Below are 13,734 nucleotides of genomic sequence, written 5' to 3'. Positions count from 1 at the left end.
GAAACAAGGTCCCGAGATTTTCATGGGAGCCCCCTTTGAATATGCGAAAATCCATATATACATGATCTGTGTCCTATGGCCGTGAGACTCGCAACAATCTCATGTATTAATAGATTTCAATCATATTTCCTATTAAAACTTTGAGAAAAAGCAATATATTGTCACGTGTTCAGTGACTAGAAACGAGGTTTGGATTGGTAATCGGATTTATTGGGCTCATGGAACTCTTAGCTACAATTAATTATAGCGTTATCGCTAATTCACACTATATTTCGCCACAGCACTCCCTGCGTCTCCTCATTCTGCTGTGTCATCACCTGTTGTCTCCTGGTAACGGTTCCCAACGCCGTAAGTTTTTCAGTTTCCATGTTTTATGGCTCCGGTCCTCCCTGACTGGCGCCAATTTCACAACTAACTCTACACGGCCGCAGCCCTTATAGCTCCTAGCCGCGTCTGGCCTCCACTGTCTACTGCTGGTTAGCACTCGCTTCCGCCTTGCTTGCAGACCGATAACTGTTCCCTACGCGACTTTACTGGATTTCTATATTATCTCGGTCGATAGATCAGTCAAAACCGCTTCCTACAATCCCTCTAGTGTTGCGTTCATAACTGTTTCTCCATCGGTAGATCTCAACGACTGTTTGACTTTCTTTCACTGTCCACACGTGGAACACTCTGTATACGGAGGACGCCCTGTCGTATCTACTTCAGCCCCCACCCACCCGACCCTCAATTCTACACACCTGTCTCACTCCCAAGACCTCTCTGCACCTTACAACTACACGTCTCACCTTTCGCCCCCTTGAGGTATGCCAGGCCCTAGGGACTGGTGTGCGTCACTGGTGTGTAGCCGCCTCAAAACGAGGTTTGTTACCCAGTGGCGAAAATTACGGTTATTTATAATCTCGTCTTGTATGTGTGGATAAGAGTGTGTCTGCTCTTTATACAGTTCCACTTGGTTGCACATCTGACGTGATGTTAAGGGGGGCCTTCATGAAGAGATGCAAGGCACAATAAACTAAGGGCACGAGCGCTAGGGGCCCAAGCGGGAGCTATCACTTTCCTCAAAATAGGCTATATCGGTCAGACGTATTTAATTTTTGTTCGGTTTTCAGCAATCAACATCGGTCTACAGAGCAAAAACTGATTTCACTGCCAGGATAATATAGACAAAGTGTTTGTATTGACTCAACACTAAATTATTTTGTGCAGATCAGTTCAGGGAAGAAATCCTGTATGCATTTTTGTTTGTTATACGTGTGCATTGTGCCCGTGGAAAGCTGGACAGATCTGTTTAGATTACGAATAACTCCGTGGAACTTGATCCTTCTTGAGAAGCGAATACTCGATAAGCTATTTTGAAATCCCGTGCCTTTTATGGAAGGAAAATGTCCATCGCCGTGCTTACAAGAGCCCGCCACTAGTCTTTGTCTTGAATCAAATTAATTAAGTATATTCTCGCCCACATTATTCCTTATTAAGATTCCATTTTAATATTATTATGTATACCTACATTACAAGTTACATGTTCCCTTAATATTTGCTACCAAGACAACTGATTATTTTATATTACATGCGTGCCAGAAGTTCCGCCCAACACATCTTCCTTGACTTCAGTACCTTAATAATATTCCGATAATACAAATTACTTTAAATTTCTCATCTCTAGACTCTATGCTCAGAGTGTACGAGTACACTGCGTTAGTTAGATCTAAGCTTGAATATGCGTCCATTGTCTTGAATTCGATTACGTCAACTGATGCCAACAGCTGGAACGCATCCAGCAGAAGTTTGCGGCCCTTTGTTTTAACTGTTTCTATCCTCAAGTTCATTACAGTTATTCCCTTGCTCTGGAGGAGTTAAAATTGCATACTTTACGTACTAGGAGACATCGCCTCGATGCTCTCTTTCTTACTGAAGTTTACTTTGGTTTGAAGTTCTGCCCTTCTGTTCTAGAAATTGTTGGTCTCCGAGTTCCTGCTCGTTATATAAGAAACTTTGCATTATTCGATGTCTGCTCCTCATTTAAAATTGTCCCTCTGCTGGATGTGCAGCAGCTGCTAATGTTACATGCAGGGATGTTGACGTATTCGGATCCAGGAGAGTTCTCCCCAAACGATTTTAAATATGGTATAATTGTTGCCATTATTATTTGCATGAATATAAAAAACAATAAAAAACTGAATTATTATTATTATTATCCTCTCTAAATATTGTCACGTGTTGGGTATGTCACGCGACAAATAACTTCACGTGGGTCTCGGATTTAGCGAATCTTTATTGGACACTCACGCTTACACACCTTACAATTATTACCACTTTCAATGTCACTTGACTTCTGGCCCAATACTCTAATGCGACGTCTCAACTATCCTTGGCCGTGGTTGGGTCTCAACTGTCTCTGGCGGCGGTTGTCCCAAGACTGTCTTCTTGCTGTCTTCTTCTGTCTCTGTAGCTCTCGGCTTATGTAGGTGTTCTGCGGACTGGATACCAGACACCATTCCTCAGTGTTTCGTTTCTACTGTCCGCTGTTACGTAACGGGCGCAACGAACTCTCTGTAGTTCATTTCTGGGGAGACGCGTTCGTTGCTTCTGCATTGTCTACGCAACGGCTCCCTGTTCTTTGCTTTACCATGGAAGTGCCTATTCCAAACTCACGTGTTCGGCAATCCGTTGCCTTGGGAATGCTCCTTCGCAACGGTCTGTTTGTATTCGATCTGTCGCTGTAGGAACTCAACAATTTCCATTTAGCCGTTGCGCGGCGATGGACGTAAGGTAACGCGTCACAATATCTATACTTTTCATTTCACAATTAAATATTTATACGTTTCATTTCTCAGTTCTCAATAACAACTTAGATTTATGTTAATGAAATTATTATTATTATTATTATTATTATTATTATTAAACTGCAAATCGGTTTTCACTTGGCGGCAGTGGTGTTACAATAAGACAACAGACAAACAACACGTTCAAACAAAACACAGCACACAAACATTAGTAGGAAAGCACACAAACATTAGTAGAAAATTAACATAATGTATAATAAACTAACATCAATGAATGTGCAATGCCATGTTCTCATTTTCCCTTCATTTCGCTTCACTACACTTACGTAATCCTTTCATCCTTAACACTTTTCACTTCACTTCACCTCACCTCACGTCACCTCACTTTAGTGCATTTTCTTTTTTGCTGATTTCCTCCCACATTCACTTCGCCTCATTTATCACTTTCCTAACCCTTTTCCTAAAATTAGTTGGTTTGCAGGAGAGGGTCCCTAAAGCTAATACGAAATAACTGGCAAGGTTAAAGTTTAGGCTTTTAGATCTGCCGTGTTACAGAAGAAAGAATCAAGTCACCAAACGTCACAGTTGAGGACGAGATGAACTCATCTCTAGACATTGAACAGCATTGAGCTTAACCCAGATTTTCGTGAAGTTACTGTGCTGTGGTTTAGTTACGTAACTCGATTTTCACTTAATGATTACAGAAATGAGAATGTAGGTATGCGCTCACCACATTTTTACATTTATTTTATATATATATATATATTATTTCTATAAGACCACACAGATGGCTGGCCAGGGTTAAAAGATTTTGAATTCAGTGGTGGTAGCCATCCCCCTAGTTTAATTTGCCCGTAACAAATTAAATGACTTGTGTGTAACTGGAGTGCTATGTATGTGATTCAGATTGGACGAGCACCTCGTAACGAACCACCGGTACCCGGCCGACCAGTACAAGTGTGAGCTGTGCCCTCGAGCCTTTTCCTGGAGGCCCAGTCTTCAGCGACATCGGGCTCTTAGTCACGAAGAGATCCGAAAGTACCCCTGCGAAAACTGCAGCAAGGTGTTTACGGATCCAAGCAACCTACAGCGCCACATTCGAACGCACCACGTGGGCGCCCGTTCGCACGCTTGTCCCGAGTGTGGCAAGACGTTCGCCACGTCATCAGGGCTCAAGCAACATACACATATCCATTCGAGCGTGAAGCCTTTCCAGTGTGAAGTGTGCTTCAAGGTAACACCGCATGTTGGTCAGAAACAACAATGAATATTCTATTTACAGCTGATGTTATACCGCTTACAGTGAATAATGAATGCAATAGGTTGTGAGAGGAACCGTTAGTGGACTAATTTGAAGTTCTGACCCGGCACTAGATTGGAGGAGCTGAGGAAATCAAGGAAACCCCTAGTCAGGAATGCAGTTGTTCGGTCCCAGATTTGAACACATGATGCTAACAACTAGACCATGACTTTCGGTCGAAACATATTTCAGCAGACGCAGTTTCCGTTATCAGCACAGCCATATATTTCTTCATTAAAATTGATAAAATTAAAGGAAGGAATCAGCCTCATTACTTCTTAAATGCCATTCCCTTAAATCTCTGTTGGAATGCTTTGTTATTTTTATCCAGTTTTCATGACCGTTGCTATCTGTACCCTCCTTTTCTTTTCTTCAGTTCTTCATCTTCTATATTTTCTCTTCTTATTCAAGCCTGTTCCTGTCTCATAATGGGTTTTCTGTACCACTCGAATATTGTACCCCTTTTAGTTTGTGGGAAGTTCAAGTTTTGGGGTCCTAAAAATTTTTATTCTGTTCAACTAGCTTAATAAATTTTTTAACTTCCTTAATACGTATTTAGTTAATTCCATGCACATTTGTTTATCATTCTGTTTATTATTGCACATAATTCGATATGGCAAAAACATTTATTTCTCTTGATTAAATTTTACCATCATTTGTTCTTATAACAAAATTATTCTCCCTTTGAAAATTAAGAACAAGAAAACAAACTGGCCTGCAGTCCGCAAGAGGACTACATCGACCGAGCGACCACCGCTTGTCGGCGAAATTAGTGCCAACTTTTTGCGGATAGGTGTCACGTGGTCAGCACAACTGATCCCCACGGATAAAGCTATTTGCTTTAAAATAGCTCCTCAATTATCCTCATGAGGGTGAGTGGACCCCGTTCCAGACCCACTATTTCTCAGAAAACCCGGTAGCGCCGGGAATCGAACCGGGACCATTGGATCTATAGCCAGGAACTCTGATCACTAGATCACAGAGGCCGTCCGAAAATTAAGAACTGTTATTAATTTATGTATTTTGGAAATTTATTTTCCCGCATTTAAAACTTATTAGATTTACGTTATGCTTTATTTTGCGATAGATTCGACTATTATGAAAGACAGATCGTAACATTCTGCTGAATTCTTTATGATTCCTGCTTCAGAGACAGGTTGTAAACCTCAGATATCTTAAATGAACTATTTTCAGTAGTGCTTAGCGTAGATGGATTAGTAACTTAAATAGTTCACGACAACTTCCCATCACATGTTATACTAATTCATGCTACCGTTCGGAGTCACACAGCCTGGCCAATCTAAAGAACGTTGCTAAATAAACCCAGCATCAATACCCGAATACTCATTACGCGGGCAGACATAGTCAGCGTTATCGCCGCTTCTAGACCGGCTCAGGAACCGATCCCACCTCCTAACTACGTATATTGATTCACTGGGAGTGAAGTGGAGACATTATGTCTCACCGTCACTTACTTACATGAGCCATACAACATAGTTATTGTGGGCAATTTTAAAGTTATCATCGAATAATTTAATTGATTATCATACTGACAATTTTATGTCTGTGAATTTTGTTGAGAGTAGTATTAACTGACTGCGAATTCTGATTTTTTCATCGTTTATTTTGACACTGTCCTGAAACGTTCCTGGTTCTGTTTCCTTGAAATTTTTGTTATCACCCTGGTTTTAAGATACACTGAATATGGCTGCTTCTGACGATGAACATTGCTTGGGCATTTATGTTGTGCCTCTTGTTCCAGGCCTACACGCAGTTCTCGAACCTGTGCCGCCACAAACGCATGCACGCGGACTGCCGCATGCAGATCAAGTGTGTGAAGTGTGGCCAGTCCTTCAGTACTGTCACGTCACTCTCAAAGCACAAAAGATTCTGCGATTCCACTACGACGTCAGGCGGAGGCGGCGCTCATCCTCCATCCCAGCATCACCCTCCCTTACCTCCAAATCCCGCCTCCGCCATGACCCATCTTCCGCATCCACACCCTCAGCCTGGGAACAGCACCAATCCTTTCCTTATGTACTCGCGACCTCCAGCAGGACTTCCTTTTTATCCTTCTCCTCTCATCAGTCCGTACCCTTCAATTTTTCATCATGCTTCCCCCCATCCATCCCATTCATTTCTTAGCAGTCCGTTATTGTTCCCCGCTGGACATCACGCCAAGCTTCTGGATGATGATCATCTATCAAAACACAACACTGGGCTGACCGCAGAGTGCAGTCAGCGCCAGCAGGTCTCTCTTCAGCGTCGTGACGGTAACGGACAAGACCAACAGTTGCTTTCCGAGAGGAATAGTACAGAAAGCTTGAGGAATGGACAGTCCCTCACACCACCTCACATGGCCGCAGGACATAACAAAATTTCGCCACCCTCAGCGGATGAGGCAGCGTCACAACTCCGGCCGTCACCAGCGCGACCCCCCTTGAGTGCAAGTGGAGGTTCTACGTACCCCAATCCCAGAGACTCACTCCCTACAGCCAGTGAACTTCGCATGTCTGAAGATGATGATAATGAACAAGAGTGTTTACCAAGAGATTTGTCTGCAGGGAGTGACACCCGTACACTTTCTCAGGAACCAGAAAAACGTGTTGAACACGAAGAGACAAGACCAGGATCGACAAACAGCGCTGAGAAATCTGAAGGTGAAGAACCACTTGATCTTCGAGTGGAACGTAAAAGAAGACACGACAAAGACGATGACGTGAAAGAACGTGAAGAACACCGTCCATTTGTATGTGCATCTCCTCCTGCGATGCAAAAGGTGAGCGAATCAAAGGAAGGTGTCGCGGGTTCAGAAAAACGGTCGGTCCAATCTCCAGTTAGACAACAGTCTCCACGGGAGCCACGGTCACTCCCACCACCACACCCTCTACCACCACAAGCACCACAAACGAATCACCCGACACGAAGCCCTCTGCCAGAAAAAGTTCCATCTTCGCTTGCGGTCAGCATTTCGCCGACAATGGCCTATCCACGCCCAATTCACCCCATGTTCCTTGAGGCGATGTACCGACCTCCATTCCCAAGCTTCCCACCACCGCCACCGGGTCCAGGTCATCACGACCGTCTTTTGCCCCCGCCACCACCACCGTTTGGAAGATTTCCTTTTCTTGGACCTTTGGTTAATGGTATCAGTAATGGCCACATTGGGAACAGGCCACCGTTTGACCTTCTAAGAGCACCATTGTCTGGTTTCGGTTCCAGTAAACCTTACCAAGATGTCTTAAGTCCACACCTCGGAGCCAACAATGGCGGTGGGGGTGCTGGCAACAGCGGTGGTAAACTGAAGGATCGCTATTCGTGCAAGTTCTGTGGCAAAGTGTTCCCCAGATCCGCCAACCTGACCCGCCATCTACGTACCCACACAGGGGAACAACCGTACAAGTGCAAATACTGTGAGCGGTCTTTCAGCATCTCGTCCAACCTGCAACGCCACGTGCGTAATATCCACAACAAAGAGAAGCCTTTCAAATGCCCTCTGTGCGAGCGATGCTTCGGCCAGCAGACCAACCTGGACCGGCACCTTAAGAAGCATGAGACCGATGACGGCAGTGGCGTGGTTTCAGTGGCGGACAGCCCAGGAAGTAGTAATGAAAACGATCGCGAGGACTCGTGTTTTGATGAAATACGAAGTTTCATGGGGAAAGTGACCAACAGTGGTGCTGGAGATCATCTCAGCAATAACCTTATAAGCCTTCAAACACATCTGTACAGTACTCCTCGTATGTCTTTCCCTCATGTGACTGACGTGGTGCAGAAGGAAGATGAGGACTCAGAAGGTCTATCAGAAGAAGTGGTATCTCCGTCCAGGTACCGAGAAGAGAGGCTGAAGCTTCACCCTTCTGAGGACTCTCCTTTGTCCATGATGGTCAACCAGTCTCCTGTCTCTTATGAAGTGAAAGTGAAAACTGAGAACCCAATAAAAGAAGAACCTGCAGCCACCAATAATAACTGCAATGAACAAGAAGCCATACAAGTCTCCACCTAGCGATAAGAGATTTAAACACACTCTTGGTGCAGTCAGGGCAGAAACAATTGATGTGGCTCGAGAATATATTCTGCAGATCACAACAGAAAAAACATTTATTAGATGGAATATAATTTAAAATGTATAGAAATAAATTGGACTGATTCTGGTTTGGCTGCACCAGACATGAATACACTACACGCAGTTTACGCTGTCATCTCAATAAAATAGTTCCTAGAATTGAAACAAAGAAAGGAATATTGGACGTTATTACGACATTTTAAACTCATTTACGGACTTCAAATATAGGACAGGGTCTTGCACTGATTACATAGCTAAATCTTTTTTGTCTGATACAGCTTAGAACCCATGTATAGATACTGTTCCACTCTTGGATACTATTAGGTGGAAGCTTCGTGAATGGTTGCTGAAATGCAGTTTAACAAGGCAAGAATCCCAATATCTCATCGGATCAACTGTGTGTGAATGTGTGATGTATATAGGCTATACGTAATGGTTTGAGTGTATTAAAAATAAATGATAGTCACTATAGCCAAAGGTTAATATTTCCCTAAATGTACAAATTATGGAAAATAAAATAAATTTGTGTTGCATGAAAGAGAAAGTGTTGACACGAAAAATGCTTTCAACTTCATAACACAAAATACATACTAATGAAAGTAATCCAGAAATGGCACAATGTTGTATTCTAAGATTTAAATAGTCACAGTTTACTTACTGTACATTTTATGATTACCTACAAGCACAAAATACTTCTCAACACATTTAATGTGTTCATTCTAAAATAATATTTAATCAGTCCATTAACTCAAAAAGGCAGAAGTGAGAGCTAATAACAAGAAGAAAATAAAAGTTTTACAAAAGGCAGGCCTTTTCATCAACTTGACGTTTGTATAAGTAATAATTTCTAGATACAAATATTTGTGATGTCACCTACATTCAAAATACAGATTAATCTCTAAGTATTTATTATACTTTTTTGCACTAAAATAGTTAATTGCCAAAGAATTTGCAGTAATTTATGTTTCTTTGGCTTCAGACCAAAATATTCCTGTGCACCGAAACTCTTTAAGCTTAAAACAGTTTCTTAGTTAAATCATAATTTTGTGTAGATATATAGTCAATTCTCTGCTACATTGTTCTAATTTCGTTTTGACCCTTCACATACACTTGAGTCTGGTTTCATAAATATTCTAATTATATCATTCAGCTTTATACATTATGTTGTCCCTACAGCAAGTTAATGTAAAATAATACTTTAGTTCTTATGTCCTTAATTCATTGTTTAATCCACCAAAACACACGCATTATTGCATGTACTTCATGCTTTTTTAAGAAAAATCTCTACACTTTGCCTGCAGTGTTATGGGTTCTGAATGACTCTCACAAATTACAGACTTTATTTTTTGCACAGCTTAAACCGACTGATGGAGAAACAATGTTTTCTGTGAGGTTTGCTATGAATTTCTAAGCATTATTCACACGAATACCAGGGTCCAAAAAATTAAAACCCAATCATATTTATTCAGATAATGTTATTATCTTAATAGCAATTAAAAATAATACATTTCAGATATGGGCATATTAGAATTTCAAATGAACACAGTGGTGTGGTATTTATATTTCTATGGACAAATAATGCTTCTCCAAAGAAAACGAATCTGTACTATATTACATATCAATATAAATTCATAATTCTTTCTGCAGCAACACAAAACAATGGATGAAGGACTGAGAACTCTGTTAAGGTTAAGATAATATGAATATTATTCACAAACACAGTACATAAGTTATAAAAGATTTCGTGTTCTACGTCATTTATAAGTATGAAGAGGCTATAGTTTGGCTCCAAATGTTTCATTTTAATCTAAATACTAGGCTACCAATCTCATATGAATAGATTATACTGTACTAATCAATAACACGATTTAATTTTGGTTTAAATGTTTGAAAAAAAAAGGTGTCACACAATGTAAAAACACACTATTTTTACTTTGTCCATTTTATGTTTTCCACATTAATTTGAAATTGAGTTCTGTTTCCCTCATTAGGTGGACAGGATATGAAGAAACTCCTATGCGGTCTTCTAATGCGAAGGACCAGGTTATGAGATCGGTACCAAGGAGCCCAAAAGTGTAGGAATTTATTTGCATCCTGCCCACCTGAAGATGAAAATAGAGCACATTTAGGAAACCTGGTTCATACGTACAGAACTAAGATGATGGCCAAAATCCAAGACAAGATGGGTTCTTAAATATTACAACATATATAATATATTTCAGCCTCCTCGGTTCTAAAAGAAGTTGAGCGCCACACAGAAGTCAGTACACATTTCACTACTGATGACACATGACTGAACTCTCCTGGTGAGAATTTGAACTTTTATTCCTGAATCATCTGGCACTAGCAGATTGAATTAATTCGCTGTGTATGTTCAACAAGTATTACTTTCATAAATTTATCGTAACAATTTTTATTTTATTTAAAACAATTATACGATTTCCATTTGATATACCTTACATATATGTGTTTGCTCTATTCAATTAAATGGTAATATTTATTGTTTTCAAATAACTAAACTCTTTCTAATTACTTAACTCTGTATTATAATGACTATATACACACCCTACAATTTGTATCATACATGCCAAAACATATCAAACACAAAATACTACCATTATGAAAAAGCTCACGGAAGAAATGTGATGATAGTCTAATTTCATATTTCATAATTAAGTGCAACATACTCGCTTCGTGGAAACGCAGAGTTCCTGGGACACATACTCATAAAATTTAACGTTCATAACAAATATTATCATATTCACATCTAATTAAAATCGGTTCTATCTAGTGGTTCGCCGAAACAAATTATCTTAAGAATTTAAATAATAAAATATTATGAATCGAGGCTATGGTAAAAATTCAACGCTTTACAAAGAGTTTTAAGAATGCAAATCTTTGTCACATTCAAGTGGATTGACTGTAGACTACATTCTATAATAAGCGTAAGCTTCATAAATTGTGTTAATAATTTAAATCGTCAGTTTAAATGATTTGACTACAAGGTATATTCTGCAGCAACAATGCAGAAATTTTAAAATTATATTTAGCTTTTACATCTCGAGAATATTTAAATTATTTGAATATTTATTCTATTGCAAGAGTGCATAAAGTTCAAAGCTTCACAAGGTTAAAGCCACAAATCTTATAAAAATATTACGTGTTTACACATCAAAGTTTTAGACATTAGGAACAGTGATAATGTCAATGACCACTTATCTGTAAATAATATTTTGTGTGTGTGTGTGGACGAAACGTGTCACCATGCTGTCCGAGTATCTGTCACTATCAACACCCCAGTCTTTTTCATTTTTTTGCTTCTCATAGAACAAAACTCATGTCGAACTGTTTCCGCCTGTCTGACGTGAGATTCCAGTTTACCGTTTTAAATCTTTCAGAATAATAACTATTTATGATGATATAGTAATATCTGTGTATGTTCTTTGATTGTTACATAAGGTGTGTATAGTGTTGAATGCCTCAAGAGACTTCGTTAGAGAAGACAAGAATGTGTAATAAACATCATATTCATTACCTGATTCCTAACGTCTTCTTACTTTATTAAGGACCTAATTTCTGCGAGATATAGGAATGCAAACCTTAGGTCAACTCATTAACTGCAACAGCCAGGAAAAAGGAACAAACTCCGTGGCCTGCAGTCTTCAAGCGAACTATACCGCCTCTGTGGTCTAGTGGTCAGAGTTTCTGGCTACACATCCAGAGGTCCCGGTTCGATTCCCGGCGCTAACGGATTTTCTGAGAAGTAGTGGGTCTGGAACGGGGTCCACCTAGCATCATGAGGATAACTGAGGAGCTATTTCAAGGAAATAGAAAACCGAGATTAACTACCGTGGGGATTCATTGAGCTGACCACGCGACACCCTCTATCCGCAAAAGGTGGCACTAACTTCGCCGATAAGCGGCGATCGCTCGGTCGGTATAACAGCCAGGAAAGCAGGTTGAAATGTTTTCACCTTTCTAAATTTTAGGTCGGAACACGTACGGAAATTACTGCCTTCTGAGACGCGAAGATGTGTACTTTGGTAGATAGGCGCCTACGTTCTGGAGGAACTTGCCTCCATCTACAGGATGAAAGAATAATTTTTCTACATTGAAGTTTGAGGCAGTATGTTCCTCCGAAACATTGGTATCTATAGACAAAACTTCACCGAATCACAGCCCAAAGGACCGTGATTACTCGTATTATGGTCACCGACATGATAATCCCAATTTTGACGAAACACATCCGATCAAGTGGGCAAGAAGCCAGGAATTGACAAGCAGGTCTATTTCGAAGAGAAGGCAGAAAACTGCGAAATCACTTGAAAATGTATTTTTATGTGGCGTCGAAGCAAAGGTCATTGTGTGCCTTTTTGAAGGTGCATTACATGGTCTCATAATGGGACGTCTATCCATCTGTGCTTGTTTTATGTATCCAAACTGTTGAACCTGTTTCGATGAAATATGTCAACGGTGCTCTAAGCTGAAAGCTGTTCAGTAAATTAATAGCTTAGTCTTTAAATATAATATTAAGGCATGCACATTCGTTGCTATGCAGCAACTGCGAAATAAGCAGCTGTACAACAGCCGTTGATAAGTAATGGCTCTGTAAACAACGTCAGTTGCTAGGTAATGGCCGCAACAAACAGGAAACAATAGAACTGTTTGAAGCTGTATTTTCTGTGCGGTCTGTGCCGAGGCTATATAGCGAGGAGCAGCTGCGTTTACGAGAGAGTCTTGAGAAGGCAGTTGGAAGAGTAGGAGTTGGTTGTGAGACAGTCACCGGCCAGTGTGGGTGTGAACACGAAAGCCCTTACCAGGCGACAAGATTTTATACGTACTGTAGTGAACTGTTGACTGTGTGAATTAGCAGTAGCGCTATATCTACTTGTAGTTACAAGTTGTATTTTTAAGTGTGCAATAAATCCGATTTCCACTCGAAATCCAGTCTATGGTCACAATCACGTGACAGTATATTCCATGCTTGAAGTCTAAGCGAAAGCGTGAAGAACTGAGAATCAAATTCCATTTAATTTAGGCCGAAGCATTGTTTTTGAGATAGCGACAAAGTTCTGGAATACTGAAATTCACATTTCCGCCACGACATATATTTGTTGCTGTGTGTGTATGAAACTAATAGTTTTATGGGTCCCTGAAGTAAATCCGGTAGAAAACCAAAGCGCGGCTGCAATCAGATAGAACTAGGCCTCGTAATTGCCAGGCTAGCACGCGTGAGTTGTATTGAGTAGAAAACTGGCAGCATGACGTGTCGTCAGAGTCCCTTTAACTACAGCCACTACACAGCATATACAGGGCGTTCTAGTTTTAAACTGAATATCAGAAAAGCTAGAAGGCCCCTATAGCAGCTACAGATACTGATCACTATGGTAAATGAATGACAGTACGAATGTAATATGATATAATTCTCATAGAAATAGAACAGTCGGTAGACAATATAAGAGATAAAAAGGTAAATAGAAAGGTAAAGCCATCCCTGTAACAGACCATGGAGGCCCATAGGGTTGTGAGGTCTTGAGGGTCCCATATTATGTAGAAAATTGGCTCATAGATGGCGGTAA

At 40.5% G+C, this 13,734-nt stretch overlaps 1 protein-coding gene across 5 annotated transcripts in view; it reads left to right on the top strand.

Moving 5' to 3' along the window:
• LOC111874828 (histone-lysine N-methyltransferase MECOM) overlaps positions 1 to 11,734 on the top strand; it is a 496,931-nt gene extending 485,197 nt beyond the window's left edge. For 3 of the 5 annotated variants that reach the window (XM_023870664.2, XM_033755628.1, XM_033755629.1), the window contains 2 exons: positions 3,696 to 4,023; positions 5,852 to 11,733. In XM_023870664.2, the coding sequence (XP_023726432.1) occupies positions 3,696 to 4,023; positions 5,852 to 8,095 (2,572 nt within the window). In that variant the 3' untranslated portion in view covers positions 8,096 to 11,733. Of the gene's footprint in view, positions 1 to 3,695; positions 4,024 to 5,851 lie in introns of all 5 variants that reach the window. The other 2 variants (XM_023870663.2, XM_033755627.1) reach the window with 1 other exon arrangement.
• The last annotated feature ends 2,000 nt before the right edge of the window (positions 11,735 to 13,734 follow it).

Source organism: Cryptotermes secundus, unplaced genomic scaffold, assembly GCF_002891405.2.
Source record: "Cryptotermes secundus unplaced genomic scaffold, Csec_1.0 scaffold74, whole genome shotgun sequence".
Classification (NCBI taxonomy): Eukaryota; Metazoa; Arthropoda; class Insecta; order Blattodea; family Kalotermitidae; genus Cryptotermes; species Cryptotermes secundus.
The sequence above is the reverse complement of the archived record's forward strand: the minus strand, read 5'-3'. Positions and strand labels throughout refer to the sequence as shown.